General features: G+C 33.9%; 1 protein-coding gene across 8 annotated transcripts in view; it reads right to left on the reverse strand.

Annotated features, from left to right (window-relative positions):
* The window catches only part of LOC106978369 (A disintegrin and metallopeptidase domain 3-like), a 151,898-nt gene that overhangs the window by 44,143 nt on the left and 80,811 nt on the right, over positions 1–26,944 (reverse strand). For 7 of the 8 annotated variants that reach the window (XM_015076052.3, XM_053216566.1, XM_015076051.3 and 4 more), the window contains 6 exons: positions 20,849–20,947; positions 19,069–19,264; positions 18,501–18,591; positions 17,799–17,988; positions 8,142–8,228; positions 3,962–4,076 (listed from right to left, as the gene is read on the reverse strand). In XM_015076052.3, the coding sequence (XP_014931538.2) occupies positions 3,962–4,076; positions 8,142–8,228; positions 17,799–17,988; positions 18,501–18,591; positions 19,069–19,264; positions 20,849–20,947 (778 nt within the window). The remainder of the gene's footprint in view (positions 1–3,961; positions 4,077–8,141; positions 8,229–17,798; positions 17,989–18,500; positions 18,592–19,068; positions 19,265–20,848; positions 20,948–26,944) is intronic. The other variant, XR_008295986.1, reaches the window with a different exon arrangement.

A 26,944-nucleotide genomic window follows, 5' to 3' on the forward strand; every position in this document is an offset into this window, starting at 1 on the left:
CTGTGTATTATTGGAAGATTTAGTAATAAAAAGCAAAGATGTAAAATCTTCCTAAATTGATCCTTAGGTTTAACATAATTTATAACAGCATTATTTTTCAATAAACATAGACAAGTTTATTCTAAAATGTATATGGAAAGGAGACTCTAGGGTAGCCAAAACAATTTTAAAAAATAATATAGTAGGAGGAATCACTTTTCCCAATGTTAAAAATTACTGTACAACAACAATAATAAAAACATCATAGCAGTGGTGGAGAAAATGACACATAAAGCAATGGAAAACAGTATAGATAACTGAGAAACACACCAACGCAAAAATGTCCAATTAATTTTGTTTATAATGTGAAAAAACAATTCAATGAATGAAGGTAGTTTTTTTCAAAGAATTATGGTGGAGCATTTGGATACCCATTAATCAAAATGTTAATCTATCACCTTTTACAAAAAGTAACTCAAAATAGATCCATAGACTTAAAAGTTAAGACACAAAACTAACACCTTTTAGAAACAGAGAGGGAGGGATGCAAACCATAAGAGACCCTTAAATACAGAGAATAAACTGAGGGTTGATGGGTGGTGGGGGAGAGGGGAAAGTGGGTGATGGACATCAAGGAGGGCACTTGTTGGGATGAACACTCGGTGGTGTATGTAAGCCAATTCGACAATAAATTATGTTAATAAATAAATAAATAAAATAGAAATATGGCAGAAAGTTTGGGATTTAAGGTTAACAAAGAGTTCATACACGACATCAAAAGCATGATTGAAAAATGAAAAAAAGTACAACTTATCAAAATGAATATATTTGTTAAAAAATTGGGTCTGCAAAAAATAATTATAGAATTGAAGAAAATATGTTAAGATTACATATCCAACAAAATACATGTACCTAGAAAATTTTTTAAAAATCTGAAAACTCAACACTTAAAACTCACAATTTAATTAGAAAATGGGCAAAAAATATGAATAGATTTTTCACTGAAGAGGATATACAGATGCCAAATAAGCATCTTAAATATATTCAACATCATTACCTATTAAGGAAGTGCAAAATGAATCCATAATGATATTAATACATAGCTAACAGACTGGCTAAAAAAAGTGATATCATCAAATGTTGGCAAGGATGCCAATAAACTGGTCATTCATATGTTATTGGTGGGAATGGCAAATGTTACAGCCACTCTGAAAATAGTTTGGTAGTTTGCATCTAAAACTATAAATTACTTATCATGGACCCAGTAATTTAATTCTTGGGATATTTCCTAGGGAATTAAAAATTTACTTTCATGCATAATTTTCTACACAAATTATCATTTCATATCTATTCATAATAGCTATAAATTGTCAAACACCCAAATGTACTTCAGTGAGTAAATAATTTGACATATTTTGATACATCCATACAAAGGAATACTAGTCATCAATAAAAAGAAATAAAGTATTTATAAATGCAACAACTTGGATGCAATCATGAAAATTATGCAAAAGAAAGAAGCCAAACTCCAAGAGATACAAATTCTGTGATCCCATTTATGTAACATTCATGAAATAATATAACTAGAGAGAGAGTGGTTTAGTGGTTGCCATGAGTTAAAATTGGCAGAAAGAAGGGATCAGTGTAGCTATATAAAAGGGTATTATTAGGGTCCATATAGTGATAATAGAGTTCTGTATCTTGATTGTGGTGGTGGTTACACAAATTTGAACACGTGGTAAAACTGCATAGAACTAAATACACACACCTGTGCACTCACACACACATATATACATCCACAAATGAGTGCATGTATACTGGTGAAATCTGGATAAGGTCTGTACGTTTTATTAATGTCCATTTCATGGTTTTGATATTGTACTATAGTATTGAATCATAGTAACACTGATGGAGGCTGAGTAAAGAGTACAAAGGACTTCTCTCTGCATTTCTTTTTGTGACTCTATAATTACTTCAACATAAAAAGTTAAATGGAAATCACAATGGAACATCACACATCTAAAAGTGGCAACACCAAACAAAACCAAAAAATTGACAATATCAAATGCTTGTGAAGTGTGGATCATCTATGCAGAGAAACTGGAAATCTCATAGAGAGAATAGAGAGAGAGAAAAAAAGTGGTACAGCCACTTTGGAAAATAGTTTGGCTGTTTCTTATAAAATTAAAAATACACTTACTGAAATAATGCACTTAGTAAATGACTCAGCAGTATCACTCTTAGATACGTATCCCAAAGTGAGAACTTATATATATATATATATACATACACAAAGCTTATGTGCACATGTTCATAGTAGCTTTATTCATAATAGCCAAAATCAAGAAACAACCAAAATACCTTTCAATGGCTGAATGTATAAGCAAATTATATCTTTTCTATGTAGAAGCCTATTGAATAATTAAAGAATGAACTCTTAAAACATATGGCAACAGGAACTGATCTCAAAGCCATATGTACTTAATATGACATTCTGGAAAAGGCCAATCTATAGGGACAAGAGCAGGTAATTGGTTGCCAGGAATTGGCAGTGGGGGAGGAATACAAAGGGAAATCCAGGGGAAGTTCCGAGGTGTTGGGAACAAGAGCCTGTGCTTTTTTTTTTCAATATCCATTGAACTGTATACCACAGAGTGAATGTTACTGTATAAAAACTTTGAAAAACCACATATGCTTAATAAAAACAAAATATTAAGAGCTGATGGCTGATTTTTTTCAAAATTTTCAAAAATATATCAATGTATAGATTTAAGAATCTCAGCCAACCAAAGCAGGATAAATTCAAAGAGAAACACATATTGGTAAACCATAGTGAAACTGTTGAAAATCAAATATATAAAATATGTCTGAAACTCAGACAAAGAATAAAAGAAACATATTATTGGGATGAATGATACAATAGATACTGTATTCTCATCTGAAAATGTAAGCCAGGATACAAATGGGTTACATCTTTGAACTACTGAAAGTAAAAATTCCCAATGTAGAATTCTACTTCCAGTGAAAATACACTTCACAATTTTAGACATTTTTATAAAAACATTTTGAAGATAAAAACCGAGGCCATTGGTCACTGCAAGGTACAAATAAAAAGAAACACAAAAGGAAGTTTTTCAGTGTGAAAAAATATGATACACATGGAAATCTGAATGTACTGGAGGAGTTAAAAAGCCCCCTGAAAACAGTAAATGGATGAGTAAATGTAAATATTTATATTAAAAAAATCTTTAACATTCTATTAGCTACTTAAGCAAATATAATAATGTATTGTCAGGTTAACAACACACACACACACACATATATATATATGTATATATATATATATATTATTACAAAAGTGCAAATGATGGAAAGACATTAATGGAATTATACTGTTATGAGATTTTTACATTTTAATATTTAGAAAAAACAAATATGCTTTATTTGTTCATGAAGGTTCACCAAATAAATTTTAAAATGTTTCATACCATTTACTATCCATATACTATGGATATAGATTTTATTATCTTTACCTTTCAATAGTATGGTTAACTAAAGATGCAAACTCATTTGTGAATTAGCACATCACAATAGTTAACATCCTTGGAATATATAAATACATAATAAAACTATCACCTGTTCTGTACTTTAACCATACCTATCTAGAAAACTCTGCCGTATAAACAGAAATGTTTTGGGAACCATGGTTAAAATTAAAGGGCTATTAGCATGCTCACTCCTTGATTGGAACTAAAAAGTATATACAAATTTTCATTGACAACATGATCTAAAGTTGTACTGTTATAGTTGCCACTAGCCACAAGCGGCTAATTTAAGTTAAATAAAGTAAACAAAGTAAAATAAAATGGAAATTATAGTTCTTTAGTTGCACATGTCAGTTACTCAATAGCCACATAATCAGTGGAGACCATTTCTATAAGTACATAAAGCTCTACTGAAGCACACTCATCTAGATACTAACCCTCTGGAAACCAATACCCATCATTATAACTTCCTCCTGGTGATGATGGTTTTAGATAACAATTTGGAGGAGAATATCCAACATCACAGTGACAATTAAACCTATTATTGCAAACCTAAAATCAAAACCAAACAAAAAAAAAGAGAACATTTTATGTACAAGATAAAAATTAAGTGCATAAGTGTCTGTTAGATAATGTTATTAAAATATGATAATTTCATATATTATAGGTAGTTTTAATGGTATTTTCATGCAGAAAGTAATTTTTAAAATAAAATCTAACATAAAAAATGTCAATGCAATATCTTTTCAATGTCATAGATATTTCCATTTATTAGTCACTTGTGTTTTTAAATAAAAATAGATAACATTATGATACAACTGAAATGCATTCTTCTAAAAAACTATAGAAATTGTAAAGCTAGAAATTATAAAATGGTGGGAGTTGACATATAATATGAATTGTGTTAGATTAAAAAAAAATACCTGTGACAAGAGGGAACTTTTACCAAAATGATGGGGGAAAACAAAGAGGAAAAAGCATGCTTAACCAGAAATAGATACAAATGTATTTGTTAGAAATAGGAAGGCTAGAAAATATCTATAAATGTGATCTCGTGGATGAATCGAAAGGGTCACAGCTAATATCATCGTCAATGGGGAAAAAAACTGACAGCCTTTCCCGTAGTGTCAGGAACAAGACAAGGATGTCACTCTCACCATTACTGTTTAACATAGGACTGGAAGGGTTAGCCTCAGCAATTGACAACAGAAAGAAATAAAGGCATACAAATCTGCAAGGAAGAAGTCAAACTTTCACTATTTGCAGACAACATGATACTCTATGTAGAAAACCTGAATGATTCCAACAAAAAATTGCTATAACAAGTACATAAATTCAGCAGTCACAGGATAGAAAATCACTGTGCATAAATCTGTTGCATTTCTATACACCAATAGCAAAGAAGCAGAAAGAGAAATCAAGGAATCGATCCCATTTGCAATTGTACCAAAAAACAATAAGACACCTAGGAATAAGTCTAACTAAAGAGGTAAAAGATCTATACTCTAAAAACTATAGAACACTTGTGAAAGAAATTGAAGAGGACACAAAGAAATGGAAAAGTATTCCATGCTTGTGTACTGGAAGAACAAACATTGTTAAAATATCTATACTACCCAAAGCAATCTACACATTTAATGTAATCCCTATCAAAATAACACCAGCATTTTTCATGGAGCTAAAACAAACAATCCTAAAATTTGTATGGAACCACAAAAGACTCCAAATAGTCAAAGCAATCCTGAAAAAGAAAAACAAAACTGGAGGCATCACAATTCCAGATTTCAAGCTATATTACAAAACTGTAGCCATCAGGACACAATGGTAGTGGCACCAAAAACAGACGTATAGATCAATGGAACAGAATAGAAAACCCAGAAATTGACCCGCAATTATATGACAACTAGATTGCCAACTAATCTTTGACAAAATAGTAAAAGTACATTCAATGGAAAAAGTCTCTTCAGCAAATGGTATTGGGAAATCAGACAGCTAAATGCAGAAGAATGAAACTGGGCAACACTTTCTTACACCATACACAAAACAAATTCAAAATGGATGAAAGACCTAAATGTGAAACAGGAAACCATCAAAATCCTAAAGGATTTTGAAACCTCTTTGACCTTGGTTGGAGCAATTTCTTACTAGATGCTTCACCAAAGGCAAGGGAAACAAAAATGAACATGAACTATTGGGACTTCAAATAAAAAGCTTGTGCACAGCAAAGGAAACAATCAACAAAACTAAAAGGCAGCCTACAGAATTGGAGAAGATATTTGCAAATTACATATCAGATGAGGGTTAGTATCGAAAATCTATAAAGAACTTATCAAACTCAACACCCAGAAAACAAATAATCCAGTTAAGAAATGGGCAGAAGACATGAATAGACACTCTTCCAAAGACATACAGATGGTCAACAGACACATGAAAAGATGCCCAGCATCACTCATCATCAGGGAAATATAAATCAAAACCATGATGAAATACCACCTCACACCTGTCAGAATGGCTAAAATTAACAACACAAGAAATAGCAAGTGTTGGTGAGGATGCGGAAAAAGCAGAACACTTTTACACTGTTGGTGGGAATGCAAACTGGTGCAGCCACTCTGGAAAACAATATGAAGGTTCCTCAAAAAGTTAAAAGCAGAACTACTCTATGACCCAGAAATTGCACTAGTAGATATTTACCCAAAGGATACAAAAATACAGATTGAGGAGGTGCACGAACCCCAATGTTTTTTATGTTTGTTTTATTTTTTATAGAGAGAGAGAGCATGAACATGGAGAGGCAGAGAAAGAGAGGGAGACAGAATCTGAAGCAGACTCTGCTCTGTGAGAGCAGAGCCCAATATGGGGCTTAAGCCCACAAACTGTAAGATCATGACCTGAGCTGAGGTCAGATGCTAAACCGACTGAGCCACCTAGGTTCCCCTGCACTCCAGTGTTCATAGCATAGCAGCATTATCAACAATAGCCAAACTTTGGAGAGAGCCCAAAAGTCCATCGACTTGTCCATATACAATGGAATATTACTCAGCCATCAAAAAGAATGAAATGTTGCCATTTGCAATGATACAGATGGAGCTAGAATGTATAATGCTAAGTGAAATTAGTCAATCAGAGAAGGACAAATACAATATGGCTTCACTCATTGTGGAATTTAAGAAACAAAGCAGACAAACATACGGGAAGGGAGTAAAAAAAAAGAGAAGAGGGGGAAACAAACCACAAGAGACTCTTAATGATAGAGAACAAACTGTGGGTTGAGAGAGACAGATGGATGGGAGATGGGTGATGGGTACTAAGGAGAGCACTTGTTTTTATGAGCAGCGGGGTTGTACATAAGTGACGAATCACTGAATTCTACTGAAGCCAATATTGCACTGTATGTTAACTAAAATTTAAGTTTAAAGAAAAGAAAAGAAAAAACAGGGTCAAAAGCAGAACCGAGAATCTAGAAATAGGTTCATGCAAAAATTAAACTTTAAGTAAGAAAGGAAAGAAACAGAAAAGAAACTTAATAATAGGACATGTAAGTGATTTGGGAGAAAATTTTGATACTTGTCACACAGCTAGGTCACTTTTTTCCTGGATTATTATATAAAATATGAAGCATTGACATGGCAAGGAGACACTAGCCACAGAGTTAAAGCCAAATGCTGGCTTGGAAAAATTTACAAAATTTACAAAATTTCTATACCCTAATAGATAATTTCACAGTGAATGGACAAATAGAGAAATATAAATGGCAAATATGACCACACATACATGCTTAAGAACTTTATTTATTAACTAAATGTGAATTAACAATAGTTTAGCGTGTGAGAAGAGATTAAAAAACCTGAGAAGCTAGTCTGGCCAGAATTTCAGAAAATGCACATTTTCATCCATGATAGGTGAGAGCAAAACTGGTACAATATTTCTTAAAAACAAAATATTTCTGAAAATGTAAATGCTGCATAAGTTTGACCCATCTGATTTCATTGCTACCAATTTAAGAAATCAGATAATTGTGCAAAGGTGAGTGTACAACAATGTTCATTGTGCCATTAATAACATTAGTCAAGTAAAAATTTAACATTATCTAAAAGTCCATCAGTAAATGAATTTTCAAATATAGTATGGAGGAAACATACAAGGAAATAAATTGAAGCCACTAAGGAATAAAAGAGATCTGAGTGGACAAGAAACTGCTCTCACAAAAATATGTGTAATACATGTAATATAAGTATATTAAGTGTGTGTTTACATATATATCAGTACACATACATTCAATTGTAAGCAAAATTTATATAAGCATGTATAAAAGTATATTTGTAGCCTTCAACAAGCCCATTTCCAAAATTTCACACTCTTAATCTAACATAATAACAGACTGTTTCATTTTGCATTTTTGTACAAAGTTCAAAGCTTATTAGCCCATGAGGCCTTTAATAATCTTAACACATAAATCATGTACATAAGTATAAGTAGTGGAATCCATTTCCTAATTTAACTGCAAGTTTCTAAAAGAAATTTCCATATCAAATAATTCTTAACTTTATTATTAGTGGAAAATGCCACTAATGGATTTTAAACACTATATATAAAAATAGAGAAACTATTACATACCCCATGTCCACTGCAATTTTTTACTGAGTCACAATTTGTTTTTACTGGGTTCTCACTTCTTTCTCTACAGAATCCTTTATAACAATACTGAAATGTTAAAACAACCAACAGAAAATATTTAAAATCAAGAGTTGAGCAATTGTACTTGATACAGAAATTAGATGCAGAAGAGAGATACAGATACACATGCACACACACACACACAGCACGCACGCACACACCACTCTGGATTTCATGACATCTACTTCTTCTGATAAAAGAAGCTGGGAGTCCAAATGGCATATAATTACTACACATAAAATTTTGAGAATGAGATTCTATTTTCCCCATGAGGGAGCACAGCTGTGAGTTTATTGATACTAATTGGTGTAAGAACAAAAACAGCCAATTTGTACTATTTGTAATGAGCTAGGATCTGGCATTTCTATGCATTTTAATAGTATATACTCAGATTGACCCCGTGAAAGAGATGTTTTTATCCTCATTTAAAATGTTTACTTATTTATTTTTGAAAGAGAGAGCACAAGCGAGGTAGGGGCACAGAGAGAGAGAGACACAGAATCTGAAGCAGGCTCCAGGCTCCAAGAGCATAGAGCCTGATGCCAGGCTGGAACCCACAAACCGCGAGATCATGACCTGAGCTGAAGTTGGATGCTTAATCAACTGAGTCAACCAGGGGCCCCATCCTCATTTTATATTTGAAAAAATAAATGTGTTGTTTTGGGGACATGCATAAGTTATTGATAGAGCCAATACTCAGTGCAGGAACTACTTTAGTCACAGAGCCTCATATTGATCAATGCTAAATACCAGTGTTCTTATAATTTTTATATTTATTTTCAACTTTAATGACAATATCTCTTGTCTTTTACATTCGCACCGTGTTCTAGAGAAAGTTATTTAATCCCTCCGTGCTTTAGCTTATCCAACTTTGAATTTGGAACAGCAATTGATAACCCAAATTTATTCAAATGTAGGTTATAAGGATGAAATAATTTGTTGGACACACATAGTAAATGCTCACTAAACACAAGATACTTTTTGAATTATTTGTTTATTTACCTCATTTGCATGTGGACTTTAAGTGCTTATTCCTCTATCCAAATTTTAATTTAATTTTAATATCTTTAGGGAAGTCAGTAAAAATTATCTGTCAGCTTTTCTCAGGTTATCTGATAGAATATACATTGTATGATGAATAGTCTTAAAAATCATTATTTTCTATCACCATTAACCAATCATAAAGGATAGAATATCAGTTGTTCAATAACTGGAAGTGCTCTGATGAAGCCAGCAAGAATAACAAAATTTTGTACAATCCAGCATTACCTGTGCACAAAATCATTTTCATTCTAGTGCTCCTTAAACATTGCCATTGAGGCAATAATAACTAGTCATATTTCATTGGGTTGTCTTTAGGGGGAAAAGTCAGGAAAAGTTAAGACCCATGCTTCTGATACAATTTCCTTCAAGTAACGGATCAATTTGCAGCTGGCTCTTTTGTCATGACAGCAAAAACAAGAGACGCTACAAAAGTAGCTAGGCCTGGGCAATGGTTGAGATGATGTTTTGAATATAAACTAATATATAAGACTTCCTTCTTTGAACAAGAGACACAAACAGTGTCCCAGAAGCAGCCATACCATGTTTCAAGGAAAAGAAAAAACAAATTCCTAAAGAGAAATGCCTGGATTATATAAGCATATCTTTGTAGAGTCCCAGGTAAGAAAAAGGGAGTTAATTTTAATCATCAATTCATTGATTAGCTGATCTAGTTTTGGACATTTAAATGTCCCAAACATATCCCTTTTCAAGTTCGAAATGAATGTGCTGAGATATGTTCATCTTCCCTGGCCTACGTACGTGAACTAGAATCACTTCTCCTGTTCTAAGCCTTATAAATAAAAAAATCAGAAGGCTTTCTGTCATATCCAATATTAAGCAAACTTACATTGCTGGAATGTGCCTATCTCCATGCAGTATACTCTTCACCCAGTATATAACAGTATTCAATATATGAGTGTTTTATTTAAAATTTCATTATGATTAATAAGGAAGATGTACTTTTCTTCCAGATGTACTTTCTATTAGATGTTAATAAATAAAGTCTCCCTCCTCTCCCTCTTTCTTTTTATCTATCAAGATAATTTTTACAAAGGACCCACATTTAGTGAGAGTAAGATAAAGAAGTCTTTCCTTTCCAACCACTCTGAAATCAACTGAACAAGGAAAAGTAACACATAAAATAAAGTATATCTTGGATGAATTTTTAAAATAACCACAGAAAAACTCCACATCAAATTCACTCACAACAGCTCCCCTTTTCCTAATTAATGTGAGTAAAGGAGTATCAGAAAGAGGCAATTTGAAGATAAAAGATCTAAGAACTTCCTGGGATTTTGAAATAAAATGAAGGCCCTGGTGGATAAAATGAGGTGAGGAAGCAACATCATCAAATACAATGGTAAAGGAGAAACCCTGGTTGATCAACCTTGAATGCTCTGGAGGAACTGCAGCCTGAGTAAGAAGGAAAAGCAGAGGAAGAAGAGTCAAAAAGGCAGGTAGGGAAGGGTGGCTAAAATGCAGAATTATCAATGGAAATCTGTCCTCAAAACCACAGAAGTAGTTAGCTTTCATATTCACTACTCACCTCTCCTTTCTCCCAGTTACAAAATGTAGTCGACACAACACTTTTATCCCAAAGGAGAAAGTTTAGAAAGGTATTTTGTTTTCTAAACCAACTGAATTAATGGTGACTACAGAATTGGGGCTTTTCAAATGGTTTGTCCTCTAGAAGAGTGCCATCCAATGCAGTATCATGGCCTAAAAGCCAGTTTCCACAATGAAGACTGTCATTGGACAAACCCCTGTCACATGGAAAAGGCTGCCAATTAGTTGTTTTTTTTTTTATTAGCAATAGTGTGAGAGTAAAAAGTCATGCCAGTTTAAAGCTCCTACTGAACCAAATAGGGAGAAACTTTCTTCCTCCCTCACTTCCCCCTTCCCTTCACTTCCCTTCCTTCCATTTCCTTCCTCCCTCACTCCTTTCTTTGTTTTCCCCACATGGGGACATTGGCCAGTTGGGCATAGGCTAATGATCAGACTTTCCCAGGAGACAATCACTGCTGGAGAGATGAGTGAATTGATCTGTAAAGCTTTAAGCAGTCATACGGCTGGTGGGACAAATCAGCACAGTAATCTGTGGCATTTGTATATCTAGTTCCCATATGGTCTCATTTCAGTTCTTGTCATTGTAATTGTATTTTCCCTGAAGGTAAGATGTTGTTTCACTCTCACTACTTTTAAGATTCTTTGTCTTAATTTTCATAAATTTAATTATGCTGTATCCAACTGTGAATTTTACTAGGTTCATCCTATATGACATTCTTTCAGCTTCTTGCATTTTTAGGCTTATGCCTTTTGGCAAATCTGGAAACTTTCCAGGCATTATTTCCTCATATACTTTTCCATCCTTAAATTCTTTCTCTTATTCTTCTAGAATGACAATATCATGGATATTATATCTTTTGCTATAATCTCACACATCCCTGAGGCTCTATTCATTGTTTTTTCAGTGTACTTTCTGTTATTCAGATTGGGTATTTTCTATGGTTCTATCCTCAGCTTTACTGATTCTTTACCCTGCCACCTTCATTCTGCTCCTGAGCCCATCACCAAGTTTTATAAATTATTATTTTTTAAGTTTATTTATTTATTTTGAGAGAGACAGAAATATTTATTTGTGAGTGGGGGAGGGACAGATAGAGAGGGAGAGAGAGAGAATCCCAAGCAGGCTCTGCTCTGTCAGCACAGTTCAATGCGGGGCTCAAACTAACAAAACTGTGAGATCATGACCTGAGCTGAAAACCAAGAGTCATATACTTAACCAACTGAGCCACCCAGGTGCCCCTATAATTTTTTTTTTATTTCTAAAATTTCCAGTTGGTTCTTTTTTATATCTTCTCTGTGTGTGCTGGAACTTTCTATCATTCCATTAGTAGTTTCAAGAGCATGTTTGTAATTGCTCTTGAAATACGCTAATGATGGCTGCTTTACATTCTTTAAAGTATATTGGTGTAATCTTGGTGTTATGATGTTAGTGTTTTTTTCTCTTTCAAATTGAGATTTTCTTGGTTCTTGGTATTAAGACTGATTTTTTATTGAAACCTAGATATTTTGAGTATTATGCGATTCTGAATCCTGTTTAAACCTGTTTTAGCAGTTCTCTTTAGAGTTCTAGACAAGGGACAAGGGATATCACCTGAGATGAGAGGGCCTCCTAATTACTACAAGGGTCAGGGAAAGACAGACACCAGTAGGCTTCTGCTCATACCACCCTGGTTAGAGTGAAGGTATGACCACAATTCTTTCTATGTTGTGTGGTTGAAGTAGAGCAGTTATTATTTAAAAGTATACTGTTTTCTTGACTGCCCCTTTGGATAAAGAAGTCAGGCTTTCCTTGATGACTCTTTTTTGTCAGTTCCATTTGGCACTTCCGAGTTGCTAGCTTTTCTGACACCCAGGTTGCGATATATGAGGCAAAAATGAAAGGAAACTCACTGCTGTGTTGTTCCTTGGGTTCCGAAGTCCCTACCTAGTCTTGCCTTTCTCTCTTCAGCTTTCACAGTATTATGTTAGCTTTACATATAAAACTGTTTTTAACTGTACACAATAGAAAAGTATGTATAGTACCTCATTCTGGAACCCCAAATCTCTACCTGTAATTTTTAATCATCACATAATACATTTATCAATATTTTCCTTTATATTTAACTCATTTTGTAGCATTTAAGAAATCTTTGAGTATATCAGACCCTAAGCTTTCTCTGAGGTATTTATTAAAACATTTTGATCTGCAGTTCCTCTGAAATAATATTTTCTATTTTAGTCTAGAAGTCAGTTTATCATCATACCAATATTGCAATGCTTTAATTGTTTTAACTTTACAATAAATCTTGATATTTGGTAGTATGAATTTCCAGTTTCCATTTTCTTCTTTAAAATTACGTTGATTCCGATTCTGTGTCTCCCTCTCTCTCTGCCCCTCCCCCGTTCATGCTCTGTCTCTCTCTGTCCCAAAAATAAATAAACGTTGAAAAAAAAAATTAAAAAAAAAAAGGGGGCGCCTGGGTGGCGCAGTCGGTTAAGCGTCCGACTTCAGCCAGGTCACGATCTCACAGTCCGTGAGTTCGAGCCCACGTCAGGCTCTGGGCTGATGGCTCAGAGCCTGGAGCCTGTTTCCGATTCTGTGTCTCCCTCTCTCTCTGCCCCTCCCCCGTTCATGCTCTGTCTCTCTCTGTCCAAAAATAAATAAACGTTGAAAAAAAAAATTTTAAAAATAAAATTACATTGACAATTTGTTATTTGGGTATTGAGTTTGGTGAGTTCTTTATAGATTTTGGATACTAACCCTTTATCCCACATGTCATTTGCAAATATCTTCTCCCATTCCACCGGTTGGCTTTTTTTGTTGATTGTTTCCTTCACTGTGCAGAAGCTTTTTATTTTGATGAGGTTCCAGTAGTTCATTTTTGCTTTTGTTTCCCTTGCCTCCGGAGACATATTTAGTAAGAAGTCACTGTGACTGAGGCCAAAGTGTTTGTTGACTGCTTCCTCTAGGGTTTTGATGGTTTCCTGTCTTACATTTAGGTCTTTCATCCATTTTGAGTTTATTTTTGTGTATGGTATAAGAAAGTGGTCCAGGTTTATTCTTCTGAATGGATAAAGAAGATACGGTGTATATACATACAGTGGTATATTACTCAGTGATCAAAAAGAATGAAATCTTGCCTTTTGCAACAATGTGGATGGAACTAGAACGTATTTTTTTTTTAATTTTTTTTAACGTTTATTTATTTTTGACACACAGACAGAGCATGAACGGGGGAGGGTCAGAGAGAGGGAGACACAGAATTGAAACAGGCTCCAGGCTCTGAGCTGTCAGCACAGAGCCCGGCGCGGGGCTCGAACTCACACACCGTGAGATCATGACCTGAACCGAAGTCAGCCGCTTAACCGACTGAGCCACCCAGGCGCCCCGTAACTAGTATGTATTATGCAAAGCAAAATTAACCAAAGAAAGACAAATATCATATGATTACACTCATATGTGGAATTTAAGAAAAAAAACGGATGAATATAGGAGAACAGAAGGAAAAGTAGGATAAAAACAGAGAGGGAGGCAAACCATAAAAGGCGTTTAAAGACAGAGAGCAAACTGAGGGGTGTTGGAGGGGTGTTGGGCAGGGGGATGGGCTAAATGGGTGATGGGCATTAAGGAGGACACTTATTGGGAAGAGCACTTGGTGTTATATTTAAGTGATGAATCACTAAATTCTACTGAAACCATTATTACACTATATGTTAACGCACTTGGATTTAAATTTTTAAAAAAATTAGTGACCATTTTGTATTTCTGCCCTTTGCATTTTCATATAAACCTTTAAGTCAGTTTTCAATTTTCAACAACAATGCATCCCCTCCTCCACCAAAAAAATAAATAAATAAAAGCAAAACCAAAAACAAAAATCTGGAGTTTGATTTTTGATGGTATCATATTCATTAATTGATTTTGAGAACATTGACATCATAACAATATTAAGTCTTAAAAATAAATGAGGATGGCTTATCCCTCTATTATGTAGATCTTCTCTGTCTAGTAATGCTTTGCACTACTTTGCAATTGTCAATGTAGAAGCTGTCTTGCGTGTCTTTTATTTAGTCTTCCTAGGTTACAAATGCCTTTAAATGCTATCAATCTCACAATATCATGATTCTAAGACTCTTTATAAAAATTTCATTTTTTACCATTGTAAAGCTATAAAGACATAAAGTCACAGGGCTGTTACAATTTCGGCTTGTGAAGGAACAGCAAGACAACTTAAGCCAAAAAAACAATATTTAGTAAAAATCACAAACCACAGAATTTCCATGTGCAATCCAAACAGTACAAATGCATGTTTTGTAGGTTTTTCCCTGACTTCTCACTCACTATATTGGAAATATATATCCATGTAACTAACAATTATTTACAAATGTCACTGGATAAATATAGTATACTGTAATTTGTCTGGCCTACCTACAATTGGGTGTTTAATGTGTCTTCATTTTATTCTGTATTGTAACTCACATCATAATTGCTCTATACAAATGTATATTTCTTATATCTAAAAATTAATTTATTATTACATTAAAAATAGCTTAAAAAGTATGTTAATATATTAAACTCTTTACACATTTCTAAATCACTTTCCAGAAAGCAGGTGCTAATTTATACTAGGTTTAAGATGATAGTAAGGTATGCTTCTCACCATCAAATATTATTCTCAAAGCCCAAATAACACAAAAATAATGGTTACATATTCATTTACTTTGTATTTACTTAATCACAAGTTAGGTAGAACTTTTTCATGTTTCTTAGTCATATGTTCAATTTCATGAGATTTTTTTTGCATTGATCTATATCAGTGTGTGTGTGTGCATGTGTGTGCATGCACACATATACATAATATACACATATATTGTGATATACATATATATTATGTGATGTTTTCTCTGATACCAACTGGGTGTCCCACAATTCCATATAAGTCAATTCTGACACTATTTGGAGTTAAAATCCGATTGCACAACTTGAAAGGTTCAATGCCACAAGACTGCCCCCATTTCAGATACCAGATGCAAATCCCATCCACACTTTTGACCAACTGGCTATAAATTGGAGATTTCCATGGCCCCCTCCTCAGGTTTGCTAATTTGCTCATTTGGCTCACAGAACTCAGGAAAACACTTTACTTATGTTTACCAGTTTATTACAAAGGATACAACTCAGCAACAGCTAAATGGAAGAAATATAGAGTGCAAGATATATTGGGAGTGAAGGGGCAAGGAGGAAGTCATAGTTTCCATAACATCTCCAAACATCTCATCATTGCAGCAAGTTGATTTGTTCATCAGTTTAGAAAGTCTCTGAATCTCAATGTTCAAAAGTTTTTATAAAGTTCAAACTCTAGTCACACCACTTTCCTTCCTGATGGTCTGTGAGTGAGGCTAAAAGTTTAAACTCTAGTCATTTGGTCTTTCTGGTAACCAACCCCATCCTGAACCTGTCTAGAAACCCCACCCTAAGTCACTTCATTAGCATAAACTCAGGTTTGATTGGGAGGGGATGAATAACAAAAAACATTCCTATCACACAGGAAATTCTAAGGGGATTTAGATGCTCCATGCCAGAAACCAGGGACAAAGACCAAATTATACCACACACACACACACACACACACACACACCATTTTAGTGTGTATTAATGAAACATTAAATTAGTTAATGAATTTACACATTTGCTCTGTCATATTTATTGTAAATTATTTTTTCAGTTTAGATTATCTTTGAAAGGATGACATATTATTTTTAATGTAGTCAGTACTAGTATCTTTCTTTGCAATACCTCATTTTTATGTCAGAATATCTTTTCTCATTCTGAGATGTTTACTAGTCACTTCCATTTTCCTCTGAATTGTCATTTCTTAAAATATTATATCTTAATGCAAATATTTTAATAAAATGTGAGATAATTGTTTACTTTTTTCCTTTGGTCAACTATTTTTTAAAACTTTTTATTTATTTATTTTGAAAGAGAGTGTGAGCATGGGAGAGGCAGAGAGTGAGGGAGAGGGTGAATTCCAAGCAGGCTCCACACTGTCAGCACAAAGCCCAGTGCAGGTCTCAATCCCACAAATCATGAGATCATGACCTGAGCTGAAACCAAGAGTCACACACTTAACCAACTGAGCCACCCAGGCACCCCAGTCAACTAATTTTTTAATGGTACCAATTTAAAAATCTTTTATTCTGTTTCTCAAAATTTTTAAGAAAAAATAAAGCTTAAACTCTGTTTTATTATTGTGTCTTGTGGCAAGGCCAAATTTTATATATGTATGTATGTATATGTGTGTATGCATATATATATATGTATATATGTATGTGTATATATATATATGTACGTGTGTGTGTATATATATATATACATATATATATATATAAACTTGATATGTATATCAAACTTATTCCCCTTGTCAATTACAGAAAGATCAAATTCTTGGCTTGGCTTTTTTTTTTTTTTTTTTTTGCTTTTCTTTGTTGTTCTTAGGTTGTTCTGACTTGCTTTTCTGGCATATTATCTGATTCTTTTTTGTTCTTTGTTCATACAAATTTTTGCAGATTAGATCCTGGCCTAACAAAGAGGCTTAGATTCTTAAGTATGAAAAAACAAGTTTAAATATCTACAGCAAAACTTATAATAAAAGAATGACAGATAATGAAGCAAGCATTCCTTTGACTAAAAGAAATTCTGTCCTTCCAATCTTAAGATCATGATACAGTAACCAAAATTTGTAACATTATTTATGAATGAATAATTTGAAATCTCCCTCTCTCTCTCTCTCTGTCTCTCTCTCCAGGAGGAACTGCTTGATATCTCAGTGAAGATTCAGTTTGTCCAGGGAGGAAGTGAGTTCAGGGTCTTCCCAGACTACCATGTTGGACCTCATCCTTCCTTATATCTCTCACTTTTTTTCTTTCTCATGCACAAACACATTCATACACAGATACTCAGACACACAAACATCGTATATGGAACAAAGTAAAATTTTTATTTACCTTATTTTGACCACATATCGTGCCATTATGCACTTGAGTAAAATCATACTCTGAAGATTGTGTTTCATTTCTCAAATATGCTGACAAACATATATGGCCTCCAAGGTAAGTATATTGAACATTAAAAGTTTTTACTGGTACTATCTGTGAATGTGTCCAGTGACAAACTATCTTTCCACAAAGGATATGCCTGGCAATATAAGGCAAAAAAAGGTTGCTCATATGTCTCTTAGGAACACAATATATTAAATCATTAACAATTCAGAACATGAAGATAATTCAAAATGTTATTCAGATCATAACACCAAAGTTATTCAGAACATATGAAGCATGACAAATAAATTTATCTGTATACACTAGGTTCATCTCTCATTTATATTAACTTATTTTTGCGTGCGCACACACACACACACACACACACACACACAAACATGCATTTTAAAAAGTATAGTAGTCTTGAGCACCTGAGTGGCTTAGTCAGTTGGGCGGCCAACTTCCACTCAGGTCATGATCTCATGGTTCATGGGTTCAGGCCCCGCGTCAGGCTCTGTGCTGACAGCTCTGAGCCTAGAGCCTGTTTTGGATTCTGTGTCTCCCTCTCACTTCCACCCCCCTCCCCACTCATGATCTACCTCTCTCTCTGTGTAAAAAGTAAATAAACATTTAAAAAAAATTTTTAAGTATAGTAGTCTAAATACACACCGAAAATTGCAACCATGTTTGGCACAGTTTCCAAATTGATCTGCGTGAAAATTCACTTCTTGTGCACATAGATAAGTAGAAACTTTAGCAACTGAAAATATAAATAGTTACAATTACTATCTTAAAAAAACAAAAGTGGTAAATTAATATAGAAACATCTGGACAACAGCAATGCCCAGTAAGTGTCATCTACTATAATTTTTTAGTGTCATCTACTGGCTATACAAGAAGGAGAAACACTAAAAACTACCCACTTGAGAATAGGAAAATTGTGTCAAAGGCAGAAATGATTAAGAAAGCAGTCATTTGCTCTCTTACCTACAATTCTAATATTCTACTCCTCTTTGCGCCAATCACGTGAAATTTGATTAATATACTATTTTTTTGTTCTGTACTTATTAGGCCTATTTTGCCTCTTGATATAGTTCAAAGTCATAATGATTAACTATTTTTTTTCACATTTGGATTTTAAACAAACATTACCCTTTATTATGGCTATAGGATGTTTTACTGACTGTAGAAAAATACAGTTTGAAAAGGAACCCCAGAAAAAAGATACAGCTATTACATTTTCCAAATAATGCTTCACACTGTACATCTGGATCTCGGCATATTCCCTCATAGCAATAGGCAGTATTATTATTACATGGTTCTAAATCAGCAGATTTCACATCAGGTACACAAGCCTCAGATGTTCCATTGCAAAATTCTGGAAAATCACATGGATCTGTCATTTTCCTACATAAACGTCCTCTTTCAGCTATCTATGAGACAAAGAAAAACAAATATATTTTTAAAGTAGTAAACCAAAAAATGTAAAAAAATTTAAACAAGAACAGTGTATTTCTATCATTTCCATTATTATTGCATTTTAACTACTTAAAGTCAAATTACGAATTTACTTGAAACCGCGAGTGAAATAGATTGGAAAAAACCTAAATGTTCATCAATGAATGAATAGATTAATAAACTGTGGTATATTCATGCAATGGAATATTTTCAGCCATATAAAGGAACACTGATACATAGGCTACAAGATGAATGAATATTCAACACTATGTTAAGTGAAGAAATCCAGACACAAAAGGTCACATATTCTATGGTTCGTATGAAATAACCAGAATAGGTTACTCCAGACAGAACACAAATTGGTGCTGTCCAGCCAGGACTGAGGGGAAGGAAGAAAGGAGAGCAAGTGCTTATTAATGCCCCAGGAGTCTCCTGTTTGATTGAGGAACTTGTTTTGGAACTAGATAGAGGTGGCAGTTGCATAACACTGAATGTACTGAATATCACTAAATTGTTCACCTGCAAATGGTAAGTTTTATGGCAAGTTTTTCTTCACCTAATCCTTTTAAAGGCTCTACCAAATGTAAGAATTGTCCCCATTTTAAAGAACTGCCCTTTGGGTTGTAGAGAAAGGGCAATGGGCTGTGTAGAAAAGCCTTATTTGTTCAATCCTGCTGATTTGGAAACAAAGGACAAGGTGAGCGCTCTGGTGAAGGGAAGAGCAACAAGGTTTATTGCTAAGTAGCAGAAACTCTACGTTTGCATCCTTGAAGACAAGGGACAAGTGGCTTTAATTATTAGCATAAAGAGTGAAAAACACACACAGAACAAAGTAGAATTATGTTAGGATAGATTTTACTGACAGACACCTAGCAAATTTCTAATCAGATTTTGATGGTCATTGACTCCTGAAAGTGACACAAAAAAGGCAAGATGAAGCAATCCCCAAAAGTCAAATCTTACTGAGTCTCCTTTCAGGTGTGGCTATAAAGGAATGTGAAGGGGAAATTTCCCAAAGGAAGTTAAGGATTCAATTCAGTTCCAGGACCAGCGGTCCCTTGAAAAGATAAAACTTGAATAGTAGACATGCCATATGTTGCTGACTACTCTACATGGACTCCTTTTCTGCTATTCTCAAAATGAGAGCTTTATTGTTATTATTATTATTATTATTATGTTTATTCAAACATTGTACATCAACTGTGTGTTGGGTGCCTTATTTTTAATTTTTTGCCATAAGTTGCTTGGTTATGAAGAGCTACATTCAGATATGACCAAGAGAAATTCATAGCACCCAAATAATCTGGAATTGATATTGAATAATAACTGGATGGGCCCTGAGTAGAGACTAAAAACAGTGCAATGGAAGGCATAGCTAAGAAGGCTGAAAAAGATCTAAGTACATCTTCTGAACTTAGAAATCAATTATGTATGAATCAGGTCCATAAAGTTACATATTTGAAGTTGTGCAAAAAAACAAAGCTTAAAAAATGCTAAAAAAATGGACACACAAGAACACAAATTATGAAAGGAAATCATGTAGTATTTTGAAAGCTTACCAGACAAGTTCTTCTATCACAGCATGGTCCACTGCCACACTCTGCATTTCCAATTAGAGTACAACTTACAGGATTACAGCATTTTTTGTGAGCGCATTCCTAAAAGCAAACAGAAAAAAATAATAGGAATTTTCAATGAAATATGTAATTGTATTTATTGTCAAAATACACAAAATATTTCCCTAAGTTAATTACAATCATAGTATGATTTTTACTTCTGTATTTATTTTTAACACCACTTCAGTTAAACTTATATTTTCAGCATTGGAAAAACAATGGTAATGAAATCATTCATTCTTCCATGCTCAAGGAATTGACTGTAAAAAACTCAATGCAGTTTCTTTCAATCTTATAGGAATATATAAATGTATGCACTCTAAATTCTTAGATTTTTTTCATTCATTGTATCATTAGTACTTTTCTATCTTACCAAACCTCTTCAAGATATCATCTTTGGAATATTTAATAACTTATGGATGTGACAGAATAGAGGTTCTAAATTATAACAACATTTTATTAACATAAATAATGTTTCAAAGAAAAAAGTTTGTAATTTTTTTACTCACAGACCTTACATTAAATATTAATTCTAGAAATTATTAGATAAGAGAGCACAAAAATATTAATGGCTCTTCATAATATACTTCAATTTCCTTCTTCCTGTAGCATAAAATAATGATATGTCACAAGACTGATAGTAATATTTAAAAATTAGTAAAGTGGATAGTCACAAATCACTATGTGTTTCTACTTGCTTCAATATTAATATTTATTATTAGTATACAGAAAATTTTACATACTTGCACACTATTATTTATTTAATATTTCTGTGTCTATATTTATGTTGATGTATTCATGTGTTTATTTCCTTTATTTGTAAGCATTATATTAATGATATTAAGCCCTAGCCACCAACATATATCACTACATTTAAAATTTGTCATGACAACTTACTTTTGTTTGGGTGGGGTTTTTTGGTAACTTTTTGATATTGTGGTATTGTGAAATGGTCGACTCATAAAATCTAAGAACTATCATCTTTTTTTCTGGTTTTGTTCTTTAAGTTTATGGATAAAACTTTATTCCACCATGATCCCACTAAATATGTGAGTTTATAGTATGTGTGTAAAATGTTTGTGTTATATATATGTATGCATTTCTTTTCACTTTACATTGAGTTTTTTTTAGTATAATTCACACATTATATATTAGTTTCAGGTGTACAACTTTGTGCTTTGACAAGTTTATATGTTATTCACAATATCAATGACTATATCCCTTACACTATGCACTTTATTCCTGTGACTTATTCATTCCATAGCCTGTATCTCCCTCTCCCCATTCACCCATTTGCCCAACCATTCCCTTCATACCGCTCTAGGAACCATCAGTTTGTTCTCTGTATTTATAGGTCTGATTCTGCTTTTTGCTTGTTCATTTGGTGGGGTTTTTTTTTGTTTTTTTGTTTGTTTTGTTTTAGATTCAACTTATGAGTGCAATAGTATGTTACTTGTCTATCTCAGTCTGTTTTCACTTAAAAATTGTCATCTAGGTACATCCATGTTGTCTCAAATGGCACAATCTCAACCTTTTCTACAGCTGCATTATATCTCATTGTGTGTGTGTGTGTATGTGTGTGTGCATGGTACATATATATATATATATACACACACACATATAAATGTGTGTATATTAAAATATATATATATTTATTTATTTATATTTATATATACACACACCATGGTATATATACCACTTTTCCTTATCCACTCATCCATTGACGGTAGGTAGCTTCCATGTCTTGGCTATTGTAAATAATGTTGCAATAAGTGTAGGGGTGGATGTATATTTTTGAAATAGTGTTTTTGCTTTCTTTGGGTACATACTGGTAGTGGAAATATTGAACCATATGAATTTCTATTTTTCATTTTTTGAGGAACCTCCATACTTCATTCCTTAATGGCTCCACCAACAGTATACAGGGACCCTTTCTCCTCATCCTCTCTAATATTTATTTCTTATCTTTTTGATTGTTACCCATTCTTTCTGGTGTAAGGTGAGATCTCATTGTGATTTTGATTTGCATTTCCCTAGTGATTAGTGATGTTGAGCATCTTTTCATGTGTCCATTGGCCATTTGGATGTCTTCTTTGAAAAAAATGTCTATTCAACTTCTCTGCCCATTTTTAAATAATGTTGAGTCATATAAAGTCTATATATTTTTTGTATATTAATCCCTTATCAGGCATCTCATTTGCAAATATCTCATCCTAATCAGTAGGTTGCCTTTTTTTTTCTTTTTTTTTCTTTTTTAATTTTATTTTCAGTATATTTAACATACAGTGCTATATTAGTTTCAGATTTCATACATCACACAGTGTTCATTATGACAAGTGCACTCCTTAATCCCATAACCTAATTAACTCATTACCTCAGCTACCTCTCCTCTGGCAAACATCTGTTTCTTCCCTATAATTAAGAGTCTGTTTCTCAGTTTGTGAGGATGTTGAGAAAGGGGAACCCTTTGCACTGTTGGTGGGAATGCAAACTGGTTCAGCCACTCTGGGAAATAGTAAGGAGATTCCTCAAATAGTTAAAAATAGAACTACCCTATGACCCAGCAATTGCACTACTAGGTATTTAACCAAAGAATACAAAAATACTACTGAGTATATATTCCCAAAATACAAAACACTCATTCAAAGGAATGCATGCACCCCAGTGTCAATAGTAGCATTAACTACAATAGCCAAATTATGGAAACAGCCCAAGTGTCCGCTGATTTATAAATTGATAAAGAAGATGTGACATGTATGTACAATGGAATGTTATTCAGCCATAAAAAAGAATGAAATCTTGCCAATTGCAATGACATGGATGGATCTAAAGAGTATTATGCTAAGTGAAATAAGTCAGAGAAAGACAAATATATGATTTCACACATATGTGAAAGTTAAGAAACAAATGAGCAAAGGGGAAAAAGAGAGCCAAACAAAGAAACAGACTCTTAACTATAGAGAACAAACTGATAGTTACTAGAAGGGGGATGCATGGGGAGACGTGTTAAACAGGTGATGGGGTTAAGAACTGAACTTGTTTTGATGAGCACCAGGTGCTGTATGGAACTGTTGAATCACTATATTGTATATCTAAAAGTAATATTACACTGTACGTTGATTAGAATTTAAACTTTTTTTAAAGTCTATTTTGTCTAAGTAAGTATTGCTACTCTGGGTTTCTTTTGACATCCATTTCCCTGATTAGTGTTTCTCTATCTCCTCACTTTCAATCTGCAGGTGTCTTTAAGTCTGAAATGAGTCTTTTGCTTCGAGTCCATTCACATTCCAAGTAACTTTTGATAGATATTTATTGCCATTTTATTATCTGATTTGTGATTTTTTGATAGCTTTTCTCTGATCCTTTCTTCTCTTTATCTCTTTCATAGTTTTTTGGTTTTATTTAGTGATACACCTGAATACCTTATTCTATTTTTTGCAGAATTTCTATTACTGTTTTTTTTTTATTTGTGGTTACTACAAGGTTTATATATAACAACTTCTACATATAGCAGTCTATATTAAATTGATGGTAGCTTAATTTTGATCTCATTCATTACTCCTCTCCCTTTCACACTTCAGATATTAGGCATCATATTTTATATCCTTTTATGAAAACCTTGGCTACTTTTTACAGAAACACATATTTTTACCTTTATATTTTTTTATATTTTTTATATTTTTTATATTTTTTACTTTTCATATTATCACTTATGGTCTTTGCACTCAAAGGGCCCCCTTTAATATCTCTTGTAGAGCTAGTTTAGTAGTTATGAAATCCTTTAGTTTTTCTTTGTCAGAGAAACTCTTTATCTCTTCTTCTATTCTGAATGATAGCCTTGCTAGGTAGAACATCTTGGATACAGATTTTTCCCTCAGCACTCTGAATACATCATGCCAGTCCCTTATGGCCTACAAAAATTTCTGCTGAAATTAACCTCATAGCCTTGTGGGGTTTCCATTATATGTAAATGTTTTCTTTTCATTTACAACCTTTAAAATTCTTTATCACTATTTTTTTTTCCCATTTTAATTACTATGTGCCTTGGTGTGGGCCTCTTTGGGTTGAATTTGCTGGGGGATTTCTGTGCCTCCTGAATTTGGATCTCTATCTCTCTCCCCAGATTTGGGAAGTTTTCAACTATTATTTTATCAAATACATTTTCAGCCCCCCATTCCCTCTCCTCCCCTCTGGGATCCCTAATGTGAATGTGATTATGCTTAATGGAGTCACTGAGTTCTCTAATTATATTTTCATAATGCAGTATTTGTCTCTCCCTTGTTCAGTTTGATTGCTTTCCATTACTCTATCCTCCAGATCACTGATACATTCCTCTGCTTCCTGTAGCCTAATATTTATTACATCTATTATATTTTTAATTTCATTAATTCAGTTATTCATCTCTGATATGTTATTTTGTATCTATTTGTCAAGAGTCTCACTGATATCCTCCATGTTTTTCTCAAGTCAAGTGAGTATCATTACTTTAAATTCTCCATCAGGCATATTATTTATCTCTGTTTCCCTTCTTGTGGCCTACTATTTAATTCATCCACTGATTTTTAAAATTTTTTTTCACATTTATTTATTGTTGAGAGACAGAGACAAAGCATGAACAGAGGAGGGACAGAGAGAGGGGAAGACACAAAATCCGAAGCAGTCTTCAGGCTCTGAGCTGTCAGCAAAGAGCCTGATGCTGGGCCCAAACCCATGAACCACGAGATCATGACCTAAACCAAGGTTGGACACTTAACTGACTGAGCCACCCAGGTTCCCCTCCATTGCTTTTTAAATTTCATTTATTGAGTTCTTCATCTCTGATATGTTATTTTTATGTCTTTGTCCAGAGTCACCACTGATGTCATCCACTTTTTTTGGAAGCCCAGTGAGTATCTTTACAATCATTAAATTCTCTATCAGGCATATTACTTCTTTTTGTTTCAATTAAGTCCCCTGCTATGATTTTGTCATGTTCTTTCATTTGAGACAAATTCCTCTAATTTTGTCTATCTCTCTGTGTCTGTGTGTTAGGAAAATCACCTACATCCTCTGCTCTTGAAAGTAGTGGCTTTATGAAGAGGTCCTGTAGTGTCCTGTAGTGCAGTGTCCTTGGTTCACCAGAACTTGGCACTTCAGAGGAGTCTCCTATATGTGTTGCTTGTGTCCTGCTATGGTGTTTGAGTACCTTTTCCCTTCAGTCTAGACTTCTGCACTGATTATATCCCTGTTGTGGGAGAATGTTAGTGGCTGCAGCCAGGGTCTGGCATGTGGTTGCTGAGGTGACCACAGTCATGTGGTAGCTAAGCACGGTGTGAGGCCATGAGCACAGAGGCTGGGCATGGAGCAAGGTGGTAGCTCAATAAGTCACTCACAGCATTAGCAAAATTTGTGCTGAGTGGTAGTCTTAGGTTGGATCCCCCCAAAGCAGGGCAGTGGCCAGGGGCACAACTCACGTTAGCAGCAGCAGACAGGGATGTGCTTTGGTGTCTCTCTTGAGTGGATGGAGGTCCCCAAAGGCCATTTCTACAGAATTGTAGGATATCTTGGAATCTGAGATTGTGATACCTCCATCTTTGTTCTTTCTCAAGATCACTTTGACTATTCAGGGTCTTTGATGGTTCTATACAAATTTTAGTGTTGTTTGTTCTAGTTCTGTGAAAAATGCTGTTTGTATTTTAATAGGGATTGCACTGAATCTGTAGATTGCTTTAAGTAATATGGACATTTTAGCAATATTAATTCTTCCAATACATAATCATGGAATATCTTTCCATTTGTTTGTGTCATCTTCAATTTCTTTTATGAATGTTTTTCAGTTTTCAGAGTACAGATCCTTTACCACATCCAACATAATACTCAATGTTGAAAAATAGAGATTTTCTTCTAAGATCAGACACAAGACAAGAATGTCCACTCTTACCACTTTTTTCAACATAGTACTAGAAGTCCTAGCCACAGCAATCACATGAGAAAAAGAAAAAAGAGGTATCCATATTGGTAAAGAAGAAGTTGAACTGTCTCTATTTGCAGATAACATAA

This window comes from Acinonyx jubatus, chromosome B1, assembly GCF_027475565.1.
Source record: "Acinonyx jubatus isolate Ajub_Pintada_27869175 chromosome B1, VMU_Ajub_asm_v1.0, whole genome shotgun sequence".
In the NCBI taxonomy this organism is placed as follows: Eukaryota; Metazoa; Chordata; class Mammalia; order Carnivora; family Felidae; genus Acinonyx; species Acinonyx jubatus.